The sequence below is a fragment of the Herpailurus yagouaroundi genome, unplaced genomic scaffold (genome assembly GCF_014898765.1).
Source record: "Herpailurus yagouaroundi ecotype Mexico unplaced genomic scaffold, PumYag 206, whole genome shotgun sequence".
Taxonomy (NCBI): domain Eukaryota; kingdom Metazoa; phylum Chordata; class Mammalia; order Carnivora; family Felidae; genus Herpailurus; species Herpailurus yagouaroundi.
The window spans coordinates 1,097,048-1,115,079 of NW_024412437.1; the positions used below are offsets into that span (position 1 = coordinate 1,097,048).

The following is an 18,032-nucleotide window of genomic DNA, read 5'->3' on the forward strand; positions in this document are numbered from 1 at the left end:
TGCTTTCCTCACCCGCTCTCTTGTGAGCTGCCTTCAGTTCAAGGTCAGACCGTTCTCTTACTATTCTACATAGTATGGCATAATAGAATGCCAATGTCTTCCTGTTGAAATTAAAAACAGTAATGTTTCAAAAATAGCAGTGAGCGACCCTTGTAAACTAATGTTTGTGTGGGGTTTTTTTGACTGATATAAACAACTTAATCTGCCATGTGTAGTTTTCTGTGCCAGAAATTGCTGTTCTGTAATGATGAACTCTCTTAGAGACAAACTTGGACCTGATGTGATTCAGAAATAACACTTATTTTGAAATATATTAATTTTGGGAAGGAAGTGGGGGGAAACCAGGTAGAGGGAAAATTTCTTGGCAGACAAACCTAAATCATTTTTTCTCTCAAGTTGGCTTATGAAATTCTAATGTGTTCCTTAATAATTTTAATACGGTTTGGAATGGAATATGGCTTATTTTCATGGTGATGTTTCTCCTAATATTTATTGGGAAAGCTGGGGGGAGCTTTTGTGATTGTGTTTGGATCAAAGCATTTTTCTGAGGAGTGCTTTTGGAAATGGGTCATAAATCTTTTCCTCTCAGAGCTGCTGCATGCTGCTTGTACTCTGATTTCCTGTGGGTAGTGTTGCCTTTTCTTTTCTCCCTTACCCTGCACAGCAAGGAGTATTAGTACAGATTTAAAAAAAAAAAAAAAAAAAAAAGCCTTGACCTCAGGTCAGACACTTGAGGTTGTCCTCAGAATGGGCAGATGGTGACCAGGTTATCACTCTTAGCAAGGGCTTGGTCTTTGGCTTTCTGCACCCCTAAGGGTAAGATCTGTTACAAGACTGCCGGACTTGGTTGCTGCTAAGCCAAAGGGCAAAGGAACAATTTGTCCTACAGAGAGGACCAGTAAGGAACTTCTGGAAGCCCTCTTGGCATCAAGTGGAAGAGTTTGCTGTATTTTAGTTACGTGACGACTTAGCCTGCTCTTCTCTGTCAGGATCCAACCCAGACAACTAGAACTACTCTACATATTTAAACTCGGGCTTTAACCTAGGGCATTGCCCGTAGAGACCCTGGTGAAGCTGGAAAGCCACACTGGCAGCAGTGAGGTAACGGGGAGAATGGGAGCAGTGGGGAGCTGCTACTGTCTGTCGACTAGAGGGGCTGGGAACCAGGGGCTGTGTCTCCCTGGCAGAAGCTAAAACCATGGAGAGGATCCAGCCACTGCCAGAGACATTTGAGGAACAGAGAGAGGGAATGAGAACACCTTAGCTTCTCCCTACCAGGAGCAAGGACCAGGAATGGGTCTTAACAGCAAACCGACCCTGGGACAGCACCCTGGCTCTCAGAGAAGCAGTGACACCTCCTAGGCCTTTGCTTTTCTCACTCTACCTCTCTCTGTCAAAGTGGAGACTTGTGAGGAGGTTCTAGTTGCTGCCTGCCGCAGAGTGTGGAGGAGGGTAGCGGGGACTTTCACCTTCCCTTGTTTTATGATGAAATTCCCGGTGGAACACGGCTGAAAGAGCAGTCACTCAGAGCTGGGAGAGCTTTACACATTCGGCCACATTGCCTGCAGCGATGCAGCTGTGGTGTCCCTGTCCCCAGGAGTTACCTGGAGCCAGCCCGTGGGGTACGCATCCTGTAAACAGCCCTTGCCCTAATGTAGCTGGACAGTGCTAGACGGAGCCTAGACCTGCCAGGCCTCATTGTGATGACCGGCCCGGTTTGCATTTGAACCACTCCTAATTCCTACTGTAGAAAGAGAAGCTCAATTTCTTCGTCGTCAGCCAGAGAAAAAGGAGTTTATGAAGTTGAATAGAAATAGATGCTCCTTTGGCACTGTTCCTTAGGCAGAACCTCAAGAAGGCTGGAGTGACAGTAGTGGAGATGCCACTTATGTCTCCCAGAAGTCAGCTGTTACTATCCTTGACCCCAGAAGGTCCTTGGCATTTGTTTTTCAGTTTTTTCCTCTCTCTGCTCTGGCTCTGGCTTTGTCTGTCTCTTCTCATCCCTTTCTTTCTCTGAAGCTCTCTGTTGCTCTCTGCCTCCGATACTTCATAGATATTAGAGGTGTGCAATGTTTGCAGCAAGTAATAAATGCAGAAAATAATTATTCAAAACCTAAATTGATTCACTTCTCAACACAGACCAACTAGGAGAAGAAGCCGAGCATGTCCTAGGATAAGTGAGTGACACTAAACCTCTTTGTGAATATAGGAACATCTGAGTCTCCCATGATTCAAAACTGCTATTACTTATTTCTTGAAAATGAGTCTCAGGTCCAGGTTTCACAGCAGAACCAGCCTGGCTGCTATTAAGTGGCCACAGGAGGGCTGCTTCCACCTCTCAAATTGATGGCCTTAATGTGGTGGTCATGGATCTGTCTCTGATCACGCACAGACAAAAGCCACCAAAGCCCAGGAAATAAATGTTTCAATTTTAGAGTGTGGCAGAAGACAGCTACTGGCTTGCAGCATACAGAATACTTGCTCAGACTTGTGCCCTGCTGCTCAGCAGGGTATGTGGTCTTTGCTTTATCACCAGGGTGGGAGGAAAAAGACTTGGAAGGGCAGGAATGCAGGAAGAAGCCAGCCAATTTGTGTAGCAGAATGATCTTCATTCTTTGGAACGTCACTGATGTTAGAGCTCTCAGTTAGAGCTGCCAGTATTCACAGATATTGTTTGGCTTTACTTACCTCCTCCTGTGTCTTGAGGTGGGGGGGTTAGGTGAGCTAGGGATAGCCGAGTTCCCTGCTACCGGAAAAGAAGGTGATGGATCTGAATCTGACTGAAACTTCTTATTCACCAACAGGTCTATGATATTGCATTTAGTCGGGCTGGGGGTGGCAGGGACATGTTTGCCTCTGTGGGCGCTGATGGCTCCGTGAGGATGTTTGACCTCCGCCATCTAGAACACAGCACCATCATTTATGAAGACCCACAGCATCACCCACTACTTCGGCTCTGCTGGAACAAGCAGGACCCGAATTACCTGGCCACCATGGCCATGGATGGAATGGAGGTGAGTGCCCTGCTTCAGGCTGACATAGGCCTGGCCACCTAACGGTGGGACTGCTTAGTATATCTAGAAGAGTGGCTCTCAGCTCGTGGCAGTTTTCTCTCCAGTGGATTTTTGGAAATGTCTGGAGACATTGTGGGTTGTCCCAACTTGGGGGCAGGGGACGGTGCTACCAGTATCTAGTAGGCAGATGCCAGGGCTACTGCTAAACATCCTGCAATGCACACAAGAGCCCCAGTAACGAATTATCTTACCCCAAATGTCAAGAGTGGTAAGATTGAGAAAGCCTGATCTAGAACAAGGACCGCACGTTAAGAACTTTTACTGTTTGGAGCACTGGAGTTGGAGCCAAGAAAAGCAGTGTCTAAAAAGTAAACCAAATCATATGTGCTTATGGTGCTGAGTAGAGAAACAGGCGGTTATCTGCTTCTCGAGTCTGGGCAGATTCTTCCAGCTTTAGCAAACACACATGGCAATGGCAACTCTCCGTGGCCTGTTGCTTGATAAAAGCAGTGAAGTGTGGGTGGAGATGATACAGTGATGAACTTTTGGTGAAGCCAGTACCTCAGACTTCTTACATTTCACTTTCTGCTTTGGGGGTTGTGGGAAGAGGGCTCTCATTCTGTCAGCTGAACATGCACAGAATTCTTAGCACATGTATCTAATAGGACTTGGTGGATTATCCAAATTCATGTTACCTCTCCTGCTTCTCACCTTTAGTTCAAAGGCCTTATGTTTTTTGAGATACAGACTATAAACTACCTGGGTCTTTTTCTTCCTTTCTCAATCCTATCGCTGCTTTTGGGACCAAGACCCTCTTGTCTCTAATGGTCTTTAATCCACAAATGGACAAGTTATGCTTTCGAATTTTTTTTTTCTTGTGTAGTGTCTTATTTTCCTGTTACACCCTGAAGTTCCGGGGCCTTTTACTTGTTATTTCTGCAGGTAGTGATTCTGGATGTCCGAGTTCCCTGCACACCTGTTGCCAGGTTAAACAACCACCGAGCATGTGTCAATGGCATTGCTTGGGCCCCGCATTCATCCTGTCACATCTGCACTGCAGGTAATCATGGTGGCAGGGGGTGGGGAGGAGCAATGGGGAGGGAGAGGTCAGGAGATCTTCTTCTTGTCTCCGTAGAAGTGTAATCCTTAACTATTTTCTAAGGATGGTTTGAGAACTTTAACAAAGGAACTCAATTTGGAGCTTCCCTCCACTTGTGAAATGGAAGCATTCCAGATTTCCAGATGACCTTGTATCTCCGTGATAGTGGAGCTTCTTCTGTATACCGTTCACGTCGTGTATCAGTTGTAGGCTGTGCCTCACACTGATACTCCCTGGGGACACAGAACGAACTTGCAGTGGGCTCTGGGTGTGTTGAAGGCACTGCATGGCCTGATCAGTAGTGTGTGACTTGTAGTCCCCATCTCACCATTTGACAGACCAAAAACTGTACCCCTTAAAAATATGCTGGTAGTCAGTGTGCTTTTATTCTGGAAATAATATGAGTCTGTTATTAAAAATTAAAACAATACCGAGGTATATAAAATAGGAAGGTGAAAGTTATCTTTTCTCCTTCCTGCCCTATTTCCGCCTCAGTCCCATTCTCTGTAGAGGTGACCTCTAACAACAGCGTGTCTCTTTGAGACCTTTTTATGTGGGTGCATGCATACACACATCCCCTAGTATGAATGTCTGTCCCTTTATTTTATAAAGACAGGATTCCGCTCGCCCCGTCGTGTTCTGCTCCTTATCTTTTTCATTTTCAGTGCCTCGGGTTTCCTTCTAACATACTTTTCCCTCTCCTCGCTAATCAGTAGCATCCTCATTTTCTTGTTCATTATGGAGCCAAAGGAGCAATGTCGTTTGGTGGTTTTCTGCTATTTTAGTATTAATTTGGAAGGCATGAAACTTTTCCTATCTTTGGCCCTCTGCTCATGCCTGTATGCCATTGAGGAGCAGTTGGGGGCCTATGGCCTGTGCACCTCGGGTTGCGGTCTGACTCCTTCATCGTTGCCTTCGTTTTCCCCCAGGGGTGTGGATAGGGAAGGGTGAGACAAGGAGAAAAGAAAGATGTTGTCCATTGTTTGTGGAGAACAGTACCAGTGCCCCCCAGTAGAAACCCATCTTCTGCTCCTGGCAGCTGCCTTTGTCTGGCTCGCTGCTATGTATGTTGCACCTGTTTTGAGTCCCTTCAGGTGAAGGAGCTGTGGCTGAAGAATGTGCTTGGTTGAGAGCAGCACCGAGGAAAAGGAACTTAGTCCTTTAGAGGTCCTGAATGTTGCAAATAAACCCCCAGGGTTCCTGACAGAGGTTGTCCCTGGGAAGGGCCCAGGTTGTACGGCCTTGGTAGAAGGCTAGTGTTGCCCACATGAGCCTGGCCTGTTAGGGCTTAATTTATTCAGATCTACTGTGTATCAGAGACAGGTTTTCACATCAGGATGGGCTGATGGGATCGGGGACACCATGGTATTGAAGGTCATTGCCTCTTTATTTTTCGTCTCTGAAATTAAGAACTTATTATTTTGATTATAAAAGTAAATAACCACATTACAGATCACTTATCAAATAGAAAAAAGTAAACCTAATTCATTACTTTGCCATCCTCATAATACCGCTGTTTTCATTTTTATATATTTTCTTCCAGTCATTTTTCATGTGCTTATTTACTTTTGTTAAGGTTATTACCTTCTTTCTGGTATTTCCCAGGGCACTTTTCTAGGGAAAATTGTTTTTAATAACATGTGTCCACTCAGCACTTGATCTCATCTGATAACAACACCTCATCGAACTATAAAAGTCCATAAAATGGGGTAAAATCCCATTAAGTTGAATCATTAGAGAGGTATCTTTAATCGCTGAAATACTTTAAGTGGCTGAAAATGACGTGTTTGGGGATCATTTTTTATCCCATCATCCTTTCTTGATGTTGCCCCAGGTGAGAGGTGCCCATTTAAGTCCCATTCTACCATCTCAGCTCTGCTGCAGCGAATGGGGCCCCGGGACACATCAGAGGCCTTGCTCCGAGTCCTGGCTTTGCCATTCCCTGGCTGCATAGCTCTGTGGTTTGGGGCGAGTTCCTTAACATTTTTGAATCTCAGTTTCTTCATCTATAAAAAGGGGGCTTGAAATAAAACCTCCCTTGCTGGGGTCTTGGTGAGCAAATGCTTTGTGAACTGTGATACCTCCACCTACCCCAGATGCTGGGATCATTATCCTCCTGACTTGTGACCTTGCTTGCTGGCTTTCTCCGTCACTAGCGGATGATCACCAGGCTCTCATCTGGGACATCCAGCAAATGCCCCGGGCCATCGAGGACCCTATCCTGGCCTACACAGCCGAAGGAGAGATCAACAACGTGCAGTGGGCATCGACTCAGCCTGACTGGATTGCCATCTGCTACAACAACTGCCTGGAGATACTCAGAGTGTAGCGCTGGCGGCGCCTTGCCCACGTGGCAGGGGCTTGTGTGTTTCCTGCCTCTGCCCCGTCCCCAAAGTAAGAAGCAACGTGTTTCTGGTGGCCAGTATGTCTTTCATTGCTTTGCACCACTGTTACCAGAAGCTGCTCTAGGAGTTCCTGGCCAGTCATCCCATCGCCGTCTGTGCCAGACCCAGTGCTGTCGGCGCCTCCTCAGCCCAGGGCTGAGTTTTAAGATGTTCTCTCCTTTCCTCTTCTCCTTTGGTTCCTCCATTAAACTTTTCTATATATTTGTTTGTCAGCTGTTGTGTTAATGAGCATTACAGGCACTGGCTGTGTTTGTATTCATCTGTCCCAGATGTCTCCTCTCTGTCTGCTGCCTAAGGCAGCAATCCGTGTCCATGTCATGTTAGCACTTAAGTGGGAACAATACCAATTTGGAGTTTTTTCCTCTTATTATCAATGTCTTTAACAAATTTCAACTTTGTATATTTTTTACCTATCAGGCTAATTTTTTTATGAAAAGAATTTTACTCTTCCTGGTTTCTGCCTTTGTTTCCTAGTCCACCCTCTTAGCACTTCCTCTCTCCCCTCAGTGCCTGGATCTGGCACTGGGCCCTTGACCCCATGAGCAGTTTGCCTTCTTGAATCACTGAGTGCAGCATACCTGACCAGGAGTCCCAAACCGCCCCGGTGCTCTGAAGTCGGCCAGCTCTCTCACCTTTTCTCAGCCTGCCTCTTCGCAAGGGCATTCTGGGCTCCAAAACAGACATGGGAAGCCTTCTGTTACTTCCTCAAGTACCTCTGTCCAACCCCGGTGGGCCCTACTGGGAACGTGTTAGAGCTGAGAGAGACGGCATGCCTGACTTGAAGGGAATGGTTTCAGGAAAGCTGAGCTTAGAGTACATTTCCAGCACACAGTTTCCTAGTCTGTTCTTCTCTCCAGATGTGAGTCTCAGACCATTTTCTTTCATGGCTTGAACGAGAGACAAGCACAATCTGTAAGCTGATCTTTATGATCTCTGTTGGGTTAGTTTGCTGTGACTGGTGGCTGGCCACTCTTGGAGCGCCGTGGGGTGAGAGAGCCCTGCTTGAGAGGCACATCATCAGTGCATCTGATCCTGAACAAGGTCTCCTGTCCAGTGTGGGAGACCGTCAGCCCCTGGAAGGAGTGGACTAATGGGCTGTGATAATCCCTGGCCGTCAAGTGAATAGATAGCTGCAGGCCAGCCAGTTTGTGCACACCTGTTACCTTCCCACCCCATTCAGGTTCTGAGCAGTATTGGACTTGCAGGCCGCAGCGTCTGTTTCCGTTATGTGGGTGAGTTCCATGGAGGGGGCTTGTGTGTGATTCCAGTGGAAGATGAGTCTTTGGGCAGGTGGAGTTTGGGACATGCTCAGAGCCCGAGGGGACTTAGGTCTGTCGTGTTCTGCCACAGGTTTTTGAGCCCCTCTAAGTTGCGCATGTGTTCAGTAGGAGAGTCGCAGACCTCAAGGCTGGTGGTTTTGTTTGCTTGGGCTCTCACGTGCGCTTGAGAAACAAAACAGTTTTGTTCTCCTGGGCCCTTAAACTCTTTTGGTCGAGTCCTTCTTTTCCAGAGCAGATGTATTTGTATCCCTAAAGTCACGGCTCTTCGCTTTACTACACGGGGGCTCGTTCAAAAAAGGGGGCTCTTTTCTTAGTGTATTTCCCCTCCTTTTTCACTTTATTATTCTGGATTTGGGCTCGTTAGCTTGCCATCCATTTGAGGTTGACTTTTCTGCAGTTGCTACCAGATTTGCTCTGTGTCATTTGGCAGCGTGAAGCGAGCAGTTCTTGGTCAGAACCCTCCTCTGTTTGCAATTGTATTTGCTGGTTCCAGGGTCCTTCTTAAGGGTAGCAAGTCTGAGTTGATGGTTGCTTGCTTTAGGAGGCCATCATGTCCTTACCATGGAAAAGGGCCTGAAGTGGAGGTCAGAGGTGATAGGAGGGGCTGGGCCTGCTGGGGCACTGAGTTCTAAGTTAAGATTCCTGATCTGCACTTAAACGTGGTCTGAATGGTGAGAGGATTTGTCGACCGGAACTCAAAAACAAGGGAAAGATATTAGCCAGTAGTAATTAGAATATGTTTGCATAATTTTGTTATTTACTCTGGAAACCAACAAGTTTTGGTGGTGGTTTTCCCTTGCCCTGTGGACTCCCTGCCCTCTCACCCCTCCCTAGGCCCTGCAATGCAGTCCTCCTCCTGACATCCCACCTGGGGCCCAGGTGAGACTCCCCAGTCTCCCTGAGCAAACACACACACACAGTCACAGTTGCTGAGATGCTGGTATTTTGATCAGCTCTCTTGCCCTCCGTTTTTACCAGAGGCCAGATGGCCCCATGGCTGAGGGGGGGATTTCTGTAGTCTCAAGATTTAGAAAGCCTCTTAGTCAGGCATGCTCCAGGAAATGGAGATCTGTTGTAGTCTCAAAAGCGAGTGTCTATTTAATTGGTTTAGATTTTCAAATTGACACCGGGAGGGAATGGGTGGGAGGCTCTGCATCTGTTGTCCTCTGGTGTGAGAGGAGCAGCGGCCAGGACTTCCCTGGGAAGGCCAGGCAGCAGCGGCGTGTCTGGGCTCTGCTCTCCTGGTGGTGGCCCTTTGATGTGCTCCTGCACCCTGGGCCGAGGCTGCTTCTGTTTTCCTTGTCTGAGGGGAGGGAGAGGTGCTGAATAAATTCGGCCTAAGGTACCACATCAGAGAGTTGGTGAATGGGTACAAGTCCTTCAAGGACTTGAGTGTTTACACCCAGAAGAGTTGGAACGCTCTCCTTCCAGGGAGGAATGAGACAGCAAGTTGAGGACTTGAAGAGGGGAGATACTTGATAACTGGGTGAGAATTTCTTAACAGAATGAGGATCAGCTCTCAAAGAACTGGTTAAGATTTGGAAAGAAACAGAAAAAATTGAGACTCCTACGAGGTTTTGATGATAGTTTTGGCTGAAATTGTCAGAGGAGATTTAGGATTTGGGAGAAAGTCAATGGTAAGTGTTTCTTTAGATCTAGGGAGAAAATATTAAAGGGCAGGAAAGGTCTGAGGTGGCCATGGAATGAGACTGTGCCCTCGGCTTGTGTCAGCCTTTCTGGGCCATTCATCGGGTATGACCTGGGTAACTGGGGACAGGAGCCTCTTCCTGCAGTAGTGCAGCCATAGGTGATGTTTGGTGGCAGAAATCTGTAGGTGTTGGGAGTCCCGTGACCATTCCAAACCATGGCTTTTCTTGATTGTAGATTTGTACAGAGCAGAGGAAGCAGAGGTTATAACCAGTCATGCCTACTTTTCTCCCCCTCCTTTTTCTTTTCTCTTCCTCTGGCCTTGCCACCATGGAACTTTCTCCCTGCTGCAGCCTGGGCCTCGAATTCTGAGGCTGTAAGAACAGTGGGAGCTGCAGGGTTTACCACACATGGGAGGGGCAGCTCCGTGTGGTCCTGCCACCTTCCCCAGTTTGAGAATATGGCAGCTCCTTTGCCTCCTGGCTTGGAGTAAGGGAGACCATCTACTTGAATGGTCTTCCATTCAAGACACTTCCCTTTACTCTGCACTCCAGGATGAGGAAGGAGGGTCATGCCTGGCACTTAGGTTGTGATTTCCCAGGGAGGAGAGCTAAGCTGAGTAGTCACTGTGAACCCTGGACAAGGCTCTCTGTACTGGCTGGGCCAGCTGTCCAGAGTGTCTCATGTTGCAGAGCCTTGCCCACCTCTCCCACCTGCACCCTTTTCTCCCACCGTTGTCATTGCCACTGGCACTCAAAGTCAAAGGTGTGGCTACACAGTATGGGCCCGGTCCTCTCAGGCTACTTTGTGGATATTATTTTTTTTAAGTATGGAAACATGCAGGTGCCTTCCCAGAGAGGCTTAGACTGGTATATCAAACCAGAAACAGCTAAGCTAGTGAAAGTATGAACTCAAGAAGAAAGATGTTGGCAGTCTGTGTAACAGCTGGAAAACTCACAAGGACCCACCTTGAGGACAACCCAGTGAATATGGACTTGTGGTGTCTGCTGTTTAAGAGAAATGTTCTCACCTGGGGTTGGCTGTGGTAATACAGTGTGTGACAAAACTTGGTGACCTAAAGCTTTGACTTGCTTGAGTTGAGAATGAATCACTTGCTTGGGTTTCTGTGTATATTATGACCCTGTCAGTGACTCCCCCGACCCCCGCCCCGCCCCGAGTGTGAACTTGTAGCATGATTGTACAAACCTCTATGTAGAAAATGGAGATTTCTTATTCTCTGAAATGTTAAGCTCTAGCCAATCAGTTTCTGCCCCCTTTAGCCTAGTATGTCTGAACTTAATTTCTTGTTATATATTTAAGCTTTTCCTCTATACTGTAGGTTTTGTGACATCCCATGGTCAGGTGGAGAGGAAGCTGCCCCCTTGCAGAACTGTACTATCACCATTTTTCTTTTTAAAATATTATTATCACAGGATTGATTGTACACAGGGCTTGTAATAAAATGTTAACACTGTGCTGTGAAACCACAATGGTAAATCTCCATTGAAGGCTACTTCAAAGACACCTGAAAGTGGAGTGTTACATCTATGACTTTATTTCTTGCTTCCTGAGTATATTAAACCTAATTTTCACCCTTTCATTCTGTTTCAGCCTCCTGTATAAGAAGTACCGTATTTTCTGCCCATCATACTTTGTAATAAAACTTGAACATGTATAGACTGAATTTCTTCTTGTAATGAATTCAGTTCTTCCCATTCTGCCACTGTGGGCACATTCCAGAGACTCTGGCTGGGGGATTAGAGTCTGCCCCAGCCCATCACACTATCTGACAGCCTGACTCATCACCTTTAACCAAACACAGAGCATCTACCCTATGCCAGGGGCCATGGCCCTCAAATTACTTGCAGTCTCCCAGAGGAGACATCCACATAAACAGTTACTGGCAGTGTTATGCCATAATGGGTATGTTTAGGCTTACAGGCTGCCTCCTGAGGAGGAGGTGATCACCCAGAGGAGGTGATCACCTGGGTGATCTGAGTAGGAGCCAGAGGAGGTCAGGGAAAACTTCACAAGATGAAGGATGTTTGAACTGGGTTTTGAAGGCTGAGTAGGAGTTCTCCGGGAATAGGGAAAGACATTTAAGGCAGAGAGAATATCCACATACAACTCTAGAGGCAAGAAATAATATGGCCATATTCAGAGAAATAGAAGTTGATTCGGGGTTTTGTATGGGGAATGGCAGGAAATGAGGCTAGAGAGGTAAGCAGGAGCCCGATGAAGCAGAATCTTTTGTGCTTTGCAGAAAGTTCAGGCCTTAACTCCTATATGAGACTTTGGAAAATTTACATAGAGGGAAGTCATGCTCTGAATTGCACTTTAGGAGGCCATGAAAAAAATGCCTGAGTAGGAGGTGAAATGGAGTCAGTTCACTTATTATAATAATCAAGATGAGAAAAAGTAAAAGCCTGAACTAAAGCAGGAACAGCAGGAAGGAGAGGACAGGGCATAACTGAAGAGACTTAAGAGATGGGGTAATAAGATTCAGTGAACTATTGGCTGTGAAAGATGACAAATGATAACTCCCAGACCCTCAGGGTTTGGACACCAGGTTCTGATGGCTAACTAGGGTTTCCGCGACCAGGCCAGTTTGCTCATGTATTTTATGGGAAATATGAGATTCCTGCTCTTTGTTTTTTAAGGGGAGAACTGGGAGAGTCAATACTGGCATTATTCATCTTGATAGCCTGGGCTAAGCTGCAGGAACAAACCCCCAAGCCTCAGACTGAACACAACAAAATTTTACTTTTTGCTTACATGAAGTTCTTTGGAGGTTGGTCAGCTAGATCATCCAGAACATGTGGGAGGGAGAGATACGTTTTTCAAGATAGGGTCTGGAAGTGGCTTACTCACTTCTGCCCATATCTGCCAGATTTAGTCACATGATTCCAAGGAAGGTCAAGAAGGATCATCTTCCTGTGTGCCTCAGAAGAGGAAATAAAAGTGGCAGATAAATAGTTATGTCTCTGTCATACCATGACTTCAATGATCCTGAAAACCAGGCTCTAGAATGGTTCAGTCATCTGTGAATTTATCTTGAGAACAGTTAAGTATTAGCTCAGACTGAGAAAGTAAAACTCCGCCCTGCTGTTCATCACAGATAGAGACACAGATAAAAGCAGCTGCAAAGTTAACAAGAAACAATATTTCTCCCAAGCATATCTGTGTCATAACAGTGACTACTTTCTTTTCTTTTTTTAATTCACTGAAAAACTTTGTTCTCTAAAATCATAGACTGTCAGAAAGTTTGCTGTTTGAAATGATATCTGTGAGAATGAAGACCTACAGTCTTGGTTGGAGAATCCAAATCACTGGCAGAGAAGCAGCCTTGATTTCCAGGCAGGTATAGAACCTCAGAGCAGGGGTTTTTGAATATAGCATTCCCCACTTAGCTTTGTAGTTTCCACAGAAACTAAACTCTGTCTGCTTTGCAGTCCAGAACTGATGTTCACCCACTTTTCATACAGCTCTGTGTTCCTTTGAGCCTATCAAACTCTATTTCATTGAAATTTCGCCTAACCTCCACCTTTGTCCATACTATATGTATACTAGTACATATACTATATTATAATTATCTTTTCCTCTGTTTGGTGAGACACCCCACCATCCCTATAGTGCGCAGTTTTACTTGTTGCAGTGAGTCTATAGTCTGACTTTGTTGAACTACAGATTTGCCTTGGTAGACTTAGGCTGATAGGACAAGGGCAACCTCAAACTTCACTTTGGCCTTTATGCTTATTTGCAATTATAAATTCTCTTAATTTGCGTTTTGCTATTCAAAGTAACATTTATATTAAACTATATTTTTAAATTACAAAAAGTAATACTATGTATGAATAGTATTTTCATAAGCACATGAAAAGATGTTTGACATCATTCGTCATTAGGGAAATACAAATCAAAACCACAATGAGAAACCACTTCATGGGGCACCTGGGTGGCTCAGTGGGTTAAGCGTCCTACTTCAGCTCAGGTCATGATCTCAGAGCTCGTGAGTTCGAGCCCGCATCAGGCTCTGTGCTGACAGCTCAAAGCCTGGAGCCTGCTTTGGATGCTGTTGTCTCCCTCTCTCTCAGCCCGTGCCCCCCCCCCCCGGGGGGGGGGGGGGGGGGCAAAATGAATAAACAATAAAAAAAAAAAAAAAAAGAAACCACTTCATACCCACTAGGATGTCAACAGCTATAGTCAAAAAGAGATAAGTGTTGGCAAGGATGTACAGAAAAGTGGAAACCTCATATGTTGCTGTTGGGAATGTAAAATAATGCAACTGTTTTAGAAAACTGTGGCAGTTCCTCAAAAGGTTAAATGGAGTTACTATACAATCCACCAGTTCCACTCCTTGTTGTATACCCAAGAGAAACAAAAACATGTCTGTACAAAAACTTGAACATAAATGTTCATGACAATATTATTCATAATAGTCAAAAGGTGGAAACAACCCAAATGTCCATCAACTGATGAATGGGTAAATAAAATTGGTATATCCATACAATGGAATATTTTTTGGCAATTAAAAGGAATGAAATACTGACATATGCTACATGGATGAAGCCTAAAAACACTATATGCCAAGTGAAAGAAGGCAGTCACAGAGGACCACATATTGTATGATTCTGTTCACATGAGATGTTCAGAATAGGCAAACCCATAGAGGCAGAAGTAAATTGGTGGTTTCCTAGGACTGAGGGAATTGGGGGGAAATGGGCAATGACTAATGGGTAAAAGGTTTCTTTCTGGGGTGACTAAAATGTAAAATTGATTGTTATGATGGCAACCAAAATCTGTGAATACATACACTAAAAGCCATTATACACTTTAAATTGGTGACTTGTATGACATGTAAATCATGTCAATAAAGCTGTTTAAAACAAAACAAAAAACCCGAAGAACTGTGCCAGACACAAGGGTACCAACCTGCTCTCAAAGAATTTAATACTGTGGCAGAGCCATAAACATGTTTATATTAAAAAGTTATGTGCTAAGGTACAGACGTGTGTGAAGAGTTATGTGAGCACAAAGTAGGGCATCTGAACCCGACTGGAGAATCTGGAGATGTTTCCATTTGGTGGAAAATGATGCCTGAGCTGAATCTTGAAGGAAAACAAAAGTTAGCCAGGTGAAGTCAAGTGGAACAAAGACCAGCAAAGACAGGTTTGTGTTGAACAAAGGAACTGGGAGAAGTACTAGGAGTAATCTGATGTTTCTAATACGGCAAAGTACGAGGAGAGTGCCGAGCCCATCGCAAAGAAGCTTGGATAATAACAATAATAAATTCCTAAGTGAACTATTAGTTACACCTTAAAAAAAAAAAAAGGTCGCCCCGCTTCGCCCCAGCTCTGCACCGGTACGACAAACAAGCGAGTACCGCGAGACGGAACGGATTTTGCGGGCGATGGGGGCACGTTTCCGGAACGGACCGGGGAAAGGAAGTGTGTTACTTTATGGAGGGCACCCACTCCCGGCTTCCGCGGGGATGGTGCAGGGTGCTTCGTGTCACTGCTTCCCCGGCCTGGCCTGAGCACTTGGGTCTCCGGTGAAGGGCGGAGGTAGCCGCAGGCTCGGGACCTGCTTGTTTCTCTGGCGGACACCACGGGCTGACCGTGGTCGCTGCTCTTTGGCTGCTCTTGCTGACCTTGGCCCAGGGTCGGAGCCGATGGCGTCTTGGGCCGCTGTCAGCCTAGGCAGAGTTCCTGCCCGGTGCTTGTGGGCTCAAGGCCCCGGTGTCCGGGCGGCTCTTCCGTCCACCCTCGCGGCCTCCCAGCCTGAGCCCACGGGCTGCAACCCCGCTCCGGGCAGGACGCTGCACCTCAGCGCGGCGGTCCCCGCAGGGCACAACAAGTGGTCCAAAGTCCGGCATATCAAGGGTCCCAAGGACGCCGAAAGGAGTCGCATCTTCTCCAAGCTCTGTTTGAGCATCCGCCTGGCGGTTAAAGGTAAGAACCTGACGGTCGTCCGCTGCTGTCCTCTCCGCGCCCAAAGCCTCGCTTGCCTCCCAGAGCTAAACCAGAGCCAACTCCGATCCTTGGTCCTTCATATTCTTTTCTTTTCCTAATACTCACCGTTGCCCACTTTTTAAACGTTCAAAACACCTCCCTACACTGTAGGTCTCCACTCACCTTTCCAGATGCTGAGCGTGTGCCTGCTTGTCACAGAGTTGCTCTTAGGATGATAATGGTGAAAGTGACTTCATTCTAGAGTGTAGCTGGATACTTCTTAGAAACACACCCTAAGGGTAAGGTCACTCGTGTGTCTTTTCAGTAGAGACAAATCAAACCCTCTAGTCCCCTCTGGTGGCACATAGTTGTGTGGCAGGGGCGTTGAGTAAAGCTGTTAGTTGCCCAGACTCAGTTTGCTTTGTTAGGGTTTCCTAAGACACATTTTCTTGGAAGGTAAGTTTGCAAGCATGGTTTTTTCAACTGTGTAGCCACTGTAGAAAGGCTTTTTTTGTTTGTTTTTGTATTTAGTGTCAGATACCTGTAGGAGTGGAGAACAAGTCCTGTAAAAATTATGGACTTCAGAGTCAAGAAGACTTGGTTTCTGTCACTTACTAACTGTATGACTTTGAGCAAATGGCTTAACCTTGATGAGTTTCAGTTTTCTTTCTTTATTTTTTTAAATGTTTATTTATTTTTGAGAGAGAGAGAGAGAGTGCAAGCAGAGGAGGGACAGAGAGAAGGAGACACCGAATGTGAAGCAGGCTCCAGGCTCTGAGCTGTCAGCACAGAGCCTGACGCAGGGCTCGAACTCATAAATGATGAGATCATGACCTGAGCTGGAGTCGGACACTTAACCAACTGAGCCACCCAGGTTCCCCGAGTTTCAGTTTTCTAATCTAAAACAGGGATAGTGCCTACCTTGAGGTCATTTCTGGTGCATAATAGGCACTCAGTAAATATAAGTTTACCCCTAGAACTCATGCCTGATATTTCTCTTTGCTTCCTTTTCTTCTAAAATCTTGATACTGAGTTAGATAACAGTATTGAATGTTTGTTATGTGCACTGGTAACACAAGACAATGAGATATAGCCCCTACTCTTAGAGACAGCGTGATTACATGCTCTGTCATGTGTATGTTTCAATAACTACAAAATAGTGGTGTCAGAGCAAGGGGTATTAATAAGTCCAGGAAATGTTGGTACCATTTTCATTTCTTACCCGATTCAAAGTGGTGTTCACTGAAACCTCGCAGGAAGATATCCGCCCTTAAAGAGTGAATTAGAGCCTTCTTTTCCAAAATACTTCTCTGTATTCAAACGCTGAATTAATGTTCTAAATGAACTGAGAGCTAAGTGGCGACCTGCTACTGTTCTGGCTGGAGGTGGGTAGAGTGGCAGAAATCCCTTCTTTCCCCCTGGCTGTAATGCAGTGTTTTCACTCACTCTTTTCTCTCTATCTCAGAAGGAGGCCCCAACCCTGAACTCAACAGCAGTCTGGCCAACATCTTAGAGGTGTGTCGCAGCAAGCACATGCCCAAGTCAACGATTGAGGCATCACTGAAAATGGGGGTGTGTCCTCACTTTGACATTTTCTTATTGATCACAGCCCCTCCGGGGCCCATGTCTGGAAGGCCACTAAACACTCTGAAATTATCAGAGAGAAGAGTAGCATTGTGGTCAATACCCTCAATACAGAGCCTTCTGGTGGCTCTGTGTCCTTGGACATTGGTTGTGGAAGCATAATCAGGAACAGGATGAATAGACAATGTACAGAAGCATATGGCCTAGGGACCTAGGACTGCTTAGCCAAGTATGTGAGGAGATGAGAGAGAAAGAAGGGACACAGTGTGGGGACTATTAGATTGAGAAGAGGTTTGTTTTTCAGATATTTATGCCCTAAAGGAGAAGAGCCAGTAGAAAGAGAGACAGGGGCAATAGTGATGGTGGGAGGGGCAAGGATGTAGAGCCCAGTTATGTGAATTGTCTTTGAGCCCAGGTGAGAGGACACCTCTTCCTCTGGGACAAATAGGAAGGATTTGAGGAACGATAATCATCTTAATAGCCAATAATTATTGAGTGCTTACTCTAGGCCAAACACTTTGATAAGAACTTTGTATGCGTTATCTCACTGAATCCGCAAAACAACCTTAAGTGGAAACCGGGAAACAGAAAGATTAGGTGACCAAGTCACAGAGAAAATGACAGACTTGAAACCAGACAGACTCTAGAGCCTGTTCTTTAGCCATTTATAAACACTGCCTTCATGTGGGCTGTGGAAGGAAGAAATTGTCATTTGGGAGTTCCTGGAAAGGCAGCAGGGCAGGGTGCTTGGAGAGAGTCGTGAAAGTTGAATGTGCAGGCAAGGGATAAATGGAGGTGGCATGGAAGGTCCAGATGAGATTGATTGGTCATTAGACTTCTGATGAATTGTTTGAATTTTATGGCCCTGCTATTTTCAGTGGTTCTTATGATAGGGCCCAGGTGTGCTATTTCCTGAAGCAGTACTCAGCACCCCAGGGGAGACTTCACCGATGGGTTTCATGTGGGGTGGGCATAGGAGGAGGAGTCTTGGTGGGAGTTGGGGTGTGTGTGTGTGTGTGTGTGTGTGTGTGTGTGTGTGTGTGTGTGTGTGT

The 18,032-nt window shown here is 46.0% G+C and overlaps 2 protein-coding genes across 4 annotated transcripts in view; both read left to right on the top strand.

Annotated features, from left to right (window-relative positions):
- Positions 1–11,129, top strand: part of DCAF7 (DDB1 and CUL4 associated factor 7) — a 30,834-nt gene extending 19,705 nt beyond the window's left edge. The window contains exons 5-8 of one of the 2 annotated variants that reach the window (XR_005783722.1): positions 2,805–3,014; positions 3,957–4,074; positions 6,270–6,507; positions 11,057–11,129. Coding sequence is in view for 1 of the 2 variants with exons in the window: in XM_040452052.1 (XP_040307986.1) it covers positions 2,805–3,014; positions 3,957–4,074; positions 6,270–6,442 (501 nt within the window). In the remaining variant the exon portion in view is untranslated. Of the gene's footprint in view, positions 1–2,804; positions 3,015–3,956; positions 4,075–6,269 lie in introns of both variants that reach the window. The other variant, XM_040452052.1, reaches the window with a different exon arrangement.
- Positions 11,130–14,869: 3,740 nt separating this feature from the next.
- Positions 14,870–18,032, top strand: part of TACO1 (translational activator of cytochrome c oxidase I) — an 8,956-nt gene continuing 5,793 nt past the window's right edge. Inside the window, exons 1-2 of one of the 2 annotated variants that reach the window (XM_040452054.1) lie at positions 14,870–15,396; positions 16,862–16,911. In XM_040452054.1, the coding sequence (XP_040307988.1) occupies positions 15,117–15,396; positions 16,862–16,911 (330 nt within the window). In that variant the 5' untranslated portion in view covers positions 14,870–15,116. Of the gene's footprint in view, positions 15,397–16,861; positions 16,969–18,032 lie in introns of both variants that reach the window. The other variant, XM_040452053.1, reaches the window with a different exon arrangement.